General features: G+C 51.2%; 1 protein-coding gene across 1 annotated transcript in view; it reads right to left on the reverse strand.

Annotated features, from left to right (window-relative positions):
* The window catches only part of VAPB (VAMP associated protein B and C), a 52,159-nt gene extending 51,063 nt beyond the window's left edge, over positions 1–1,096 (reverse strand). The window contains exons 1-2 of the mRNA XM_077778318.1: positions 894–1,096; positions 701–734 (exon numbers count right to left, since the gene is read on the reverse strand). Coding sequence (XP_077634444.1) covers positions 701–734; positions 894–1,096 — 237 coding nt within the window. The remainder of the gene's footprint in view (positions 1–700; positions 735–893) is intronic.
* Between the last annotated feature and the right edge of the window lie 5,124 nt (positions 1,097–6,220).

Consider the following 6,220-nt stretch of genomic DNA (forward strand, 5'->3'; position numbering starts at 1 on the left):
CGTTCCCTGTGGCTGCTGGGACTCCCTTCCCAGCCTGGCTGCCCCAGAAAAGGGCCCTGGGGACGTCACACAGGCCACAGCACGGCCACAGAAGGACAATCCACCTTAGGGTTGTGGGGCTTTTCTGTTTCTGCTTAATTTTCCATTTTGACCGGAAACTCTTTGGTTCTTTACACACTGAGAAGCATTTCAGGTTGCTATTTTGGGAGGGAACGTGACAGCCGCAGTTCTAAAGTATTTCTCAGGGGTCACACAGCCTAACTGTTAAGACTGTGAGCTCCGGGGGCGCTTGGGTGGCTCAGCTGGGTAAGGATTCAACTCTTCATTTCTGCTCAGGTCATCTCACGGCTCATGGGCTCGGTCTCCACATCGGGCTCTGCACTGACAGTGCGGAGCCTGCTTGGAATTCTCTCTCTCTGCCCCTCCCCCGTGTGCTCGCCCTCTCTCAAAATAAATAAATAAAACAAGAAAAGAGTGTGAGCTCTGAAGCCTGAGTTCAAATGTGTCACACACCAACAGGGTAACTCTGGGCAAGCCAGTTACTGACTTACCTCCTGCCCGCACACAGGAAGCGGGGCGCCTCCGGGCCGCATTCACTCCACAAACACGCACCGAGACCCCCGTGGCGCCCGAGCCACCCGCACAAAGTATACTCTCACCCGCGTCGCCTGCTGGGTCTCGTCACCGGCCTCCGCCCTACCTGGAACAGTTTCTCGTTCGCGGGCTCGTCGCCCCTGGTGAGAAGAGAAGCTCTAGGGCCGCCGGGGGCCGGACTCCTGCGCATTCCCGCGGTCTCCGGGGCTCGGCACCCAGCGAGCACGCACTTCCTCGACGCAGTGGGAACGGAGGCGCGGGCAAGCCTGACGCGGTCCCCTGCGCCCCTCGGCGCTTACACCTCGGTGCCGAAGACACACGGGAAGTGCAAAGCTGCGTGTCGCAAGGGGCCCTGGCTGGCCACGGGCACACGTGGCGCCCGAGGCTCCCCCCGCACCCCACCCCCGACGGCGGCACGGACGGGAGCCTCGGGCACGAGGAAGGCAGGAGAAGGCAAGCCGGGCGCCGTCGCGTCAGGGCTGCGGGGGCTCTTTCCGTTCATTTGCGCCACAGACGCGGACCGGGCTCGCGACAAGGGCCGGGCACACGGCAGAGGCACGGCCGAGTCCTGTCCTCAAGGGGCTTCCCGTCTAGCGTGGGGACGGGAGCACACAAGTGCGTAAAACGGCCCTTGGAGGTGCTGTGAGCGCCGTGCGGACGCGGAACACGGGTGTCACGGAGAACGACCGCCGGTGTCCGCCGCGGGGCGGGCCTCTCGGGGGCGGCGACAGGTGGGCGAACCCCGGGACAGGTCGGCCCCGCGGGAGGGGCGTGGGGGGAACAGCTGACCCTCGGCCGGAAGACCCCCGACCGGACGGCGAGCGCGGGGNTATTCAGGACCCTTGGGGGGCCAGCCGTTGTGTAAAGTGCTTTCCTCCGTAAGAAGAAACTTCCACTTTTCCCTTGCTTATGTAGCGCCAGGCACTGGTAGAGACTTTGAATAATAGTGAAAGTACCATTTATTCTTATTGTAAGCACGTTTATAAGTGAATGGTGTGTGCTAGGCACTGTGACACACAGTAAGCAATAAAGAAACAGTAAACTACCAACAATTGCTTGCTTCTTTTGTGCCACTCTGCTGAACACTTTCAATAACAGCACCGAATGTAAGGAAAGCTACTCTCCAATAAATGTTTACCGTGTAACAAGCTGTGTGCCGCATCCTTTGTTAGTAGATGCAACAAATATTTACAAATGCACCGATCAGAGAAATTGACCTGCTCCCTACCCGGTAACTAGAACCAGTTGGAAGGGCAGCCTTTGGAAAAATAACCACGTAAATAAACTATGTTATTAAAGATTGCTGGGAACCCAGATCTGCTTGGCCTCTAAAGTGGACACTCCATTATTGTCATTTACATATTATGTCATTATGTACTGTTTACTACATACAATATGTGTTCTCAGTAGTCTCCCATATATATGTATGTAGAAGAAACAAACAGCAAATAGTTAAAATTGACCCTACTCTGGTGGGCATCTGGGTATTCTTTGTACTATTCCTTCCGTTTTTCTATATACGTGAAATTTTCCATAATAAAAAAGTTTTTTAAAAGATAATCTTTGTCTTTTAACTAGAGCATTTGGTCCATTTACACTTATTATATTTACTAATATACATCGGGATTTATTTCTATGTCTTATTTTGTGCTTTCTATTTCTGAAATGTATTTTGAAAGACGTGCTTGTTTTTTTTCTTTTTCCTCTCCTTTCTTCTCTAGGGCTGTTGGTTTTTTACCCTCATTCTCTTTTTCTTCTTCTTATACACTATTTCTGCTGTTTTCTTGATTACCCTAGAAACTGTGACATGGGTATTTATGAAAGTCCAATGTTTAAAATGTCTTTACCATGCTCTCTTAAAATATAAGGACTTTGGGACACATGAACTCAAACTACCCATCCCCCAAATTACACGCCTTCATTATAGTGCATGTCAGGTTGACTTTTTTTCCGTTTCATGCCATGAGTCATTACTAAATTGTTTTAGGGGCATTTGGGGGGCTCAGTCAATTAAGCGTCTGACTTTGGCTCAGGTCATGATCTCACAGTTTGTGAGTTCGAGTCCCGCGTTGGGCTCTGTGCTGACAGCTCGGAGCCTGGAGCTTGCCTCGGATTCTGTGTCTCCCTCTCTCTCTCTGGCCCTCCCCCGCTCACACTCTGTGTTTCTCTCTCTCTCTCTCAAAACTAAATAACATAAAAACAACAACAACAACAACAACAACAAAACCTGGAACTCCACACCCACTAAACAATACCCCCTCACTCATTTCCCTAGACTTGTGACTCCTCCGTGTCTTTCTCTTCTGGCTTTTACATTTTTCCATGACTTGATTAACCATTCCCTTCTACTAAATTACCTTTGTCAAGATAACTGTTGTAATGTCTGCTTTCCTGGCTACACCCTCACCGACACTACTTGGTACCCAGAGTGGTCCCAGGACACAGAGCCTCGAAGAAGGCATTCGGGGACCGATTTGGTCACGTCATCCTGCCAGACTGCATTGCCAGTGGGACGTGGACTCCCGGAAGGGTTGGGCTGCCACGATCGCGCACCAGCTTGTAAGAGCCAAAGGTGCACATCACCTCTCAATTCCGCTCAGTGACATCCCATAAGTTGCTTCAAATCAGTCATGGTGGGAGTGTTTGCACCACAGAAATCTGCAAAAAACTACAAATCAGAGTTATATTTTTTCCTCCGGAGAGCTAGGTTAGCGCACAGCACATGTTACAAGGAACCTACAAGTCATACTTGGTGGCATCACTGAGGAGTACGTTTCCAGCTGCATTTGATTGTGACAGGTGCCCAAAGAAGGGCCTTGGAAAGCTGGGTGGCTATTGCACTTAGGTAGCAGTGAGGACAGAGGACTGCAGCGTGGGCCAGCTGCACCCCGGGGCGCTGGAGCTATTCCAGAAAGGAAGTGGTAAGCTCTTCAACTCTTAGCTTAAGTCACGGTCAGAAAACCAGGGAGATTGTATGGAGCCCTACAATAATCCCCTATTTCTAGTAGCTGAAAATCACGCCCAAAAGTTAACCTCTAGGGGGGTTGCAGAATTACAACCTCAGTGGAATTCACAGATTTGCCAAAACCTCAGCAGTACCTTTGGATGTCTGCTTTGTCCTGCTGAGAAATGACCAGAGAGCACGAATGTACCCTGAGCGGCAGCCGGGGCCAGGGACACGCACGGCGGAGCTGGGTGACGTCAGAAGGAGGTGCGGAGAGCAGGGACGTGGATGGTCCTGGGGACGGGAACAGTGAGAAGGTACTGGTGTCCCATCCGCATGCTCACCTGAGGACACCCACTAAAGCGGTGGCTCTCCGATAACCAAGGGGACAAGGTGACACATCTTGCGGATGACAATCTCTTCTCCCAGCTGTGCCGTTACTCGCTCACTGGGCTTATTTACAAAGTGACCACGGTGGCAGATGAGGAAGTTCTGGGTGGACCCAGAGGTCCCTCATCAAGCTGACTGGCCACCGGCACCGCCAAGCGCCTGCCGTCACCACGGGGAACACTAACCCCTTTCCTGGGGAGGGATGCAGGCTAAACCTGACCTTGGACACCTGCCAATGTGACCACTTAGCTACGTAAAAAAAACAAAGCAGGGCTTACAGACTCAAACAAAAGAAGCCCAAAAACCTGAACTGAAAAACTCCTGAAACAGGGGCACCTGGGTGGTTCAGTTGTTGGGAGTGTCTGACTTCAGCTCAGGTCATGATCTCACGGTTCGGGAGTTCGAGGCTCGTGGCAGGCTCTGTGCTGACAGCTCAGAGCCTGGAGCCTGTTTCGGATTCTGTGTCTCCTTCTCTCTCTGCCCCTCCTCCGCTCATGCTCTGTCTGTCTCTCTCTGTCTCTCAAAAATAAACATTAAAAAGATTTTTAAAAAACCTCCTGAAAACAGGTTTATCAGCAGCCTAAGGGAAAATTAGTGACTGCAAGAGAGATCTGAAGAAATATCCATGATGTGGGACATAAAAATGAGAGATTAGGCTATGATAGAGAAGTAAAGAGATGTGTAGAATATGTCTTACAGACCTCTCTCTCTCTCTCTCTCTCTAGCACAGCCTACAGTAATAAATGCATTTTATTTGTGACTCACTACGTAGATATATGTATAAGTGTGTTAATCAATACAACCGAAACAAAAGCTTCATGAAATAATACAATACACTCTTACATTTGCTATTTATTTTCTTTCTCAGCGCTGGTAACAACCTCCTGAATTGATTTTATAAGTCACTCTTGGGAAACAACTACAGTTTGAATAACACTGGTCGAATAAACTACTGGTCCACCATCCAGAAGCAAACAGTGAGAGACTCGGCGGAGGCAATATTTATAGGACAGGTGGTCACACCTGCTCAAATACGGACGTGATGCCAAGTGAAATATGCCAGATGCGAAAGGGCCACTGCTGTATGATTCCATTTAGGGGGGGTGTCGAGAACGGTCAGGTTCACAAAGACAGAAAGGAGAGCAGTGGTTACTGGGGGTCGTGGCGGGGAGTCATTGCTTCATGGGCGGAGACTTCCAGTTTTGCAGGTGGATGGGGACGTGGCTTCACAACGTGAAGGACCTAACCCTTGCCCCGACAGGGGCCCCCACCCCCCACCCCAGCCTCTGGCGGGAGAGCGTGGGAGCAACTGCCTTCTCAGTGGAGGGTCTCAGGGAACAAGGTGGATGCTGGGAGGCTTGGGGGGCAGGGAAGACCCTCGCTTTCACCGTTCTCACCCCCAGAAGCGAGCGCTCCCACTACCCAGCCCCCCCTTGGCTCTTCATTCCCGACCGTGAGCAGCCGGGCTTGGAACCTTGGTCCCCCTCTCTGTGCCTGGCACGTAAAAGGTGCTCAATAAATGTTTGATGAATGAACGAAATAACGTAATTAAGAATTTGGGGAGGGGGGAGTTGGAGGAGTCTTTTGAATCCTTAGGACTTGTCCCCAAGCACCCACAAGGCTGCATTTGCATACAAATAATTGATATTCTAATTACAAATCATTTGTATTGATTTATTAAGCAGATCCCCAAAGGATCTCTAGAAGATAATTAGATTCCTTGCTCCTCAGCGGTAAGGAAGGCATATTTACCTCACTGTCCCCCAAGGCAGCATGGGGAGGAAGAGCAACATGATGAATGTTTGATGAGGCAGAGAGAGAGCATGGTCTCATTGGGTCCCCACACATCATTTCCAGGGTGTTAGGGGTTGAGGGAACAGGTAAGGCGCGTGTGTGTGTGTGTGTGTGTGTGTGTGTGTTCATACACAGATACAATCTGCCTACCTCTCCCTTCCCCAAGCCCCAGCCGATGTCCACCTTCATTGGAGGGGTGCATTGGCTGAGGGCGGGGACCCCTGTTTCTCCAGCCAGGAGACAAAGCAAAGCAAGGCAGTCTCCCATGGCCCCTCCAGGGAGTGAGTGGGGGCCGGGAGTGTTACCCTTCTCCCCATCTTCTCTGTCTGCCTCTCCCCAGCAACCCCAAATAAATGACAGCAGCACGTAAAATATATCTGTAGCTGCAGGTACAGACGCAGATCTTTGCCCACCTGCACGCGCCGGGGACGGCATCCTTACAGAGCCGGGCTGTTTCCACCGATCGAACAAGCACGGTGCCTGCGCGGTGAGAGCAGA

This window comes from Crocuta crocuta, unplaced genomic scaffold (assembly GCF_008692635.1).
Source record: "Crocuta crocuta isolate KB4526 unplaced genomic scaffold, BGI_CrCroc_1.0 scaffold27, whole genome shotgun sequence".
Classification (NCBI taxonomy): domain Eukaryota; kingdom Metazoa; phylum Chordata; class Mammalia; order Carnivora; family Hyaenidae; genus Crocuta; species Crocuta crocuta.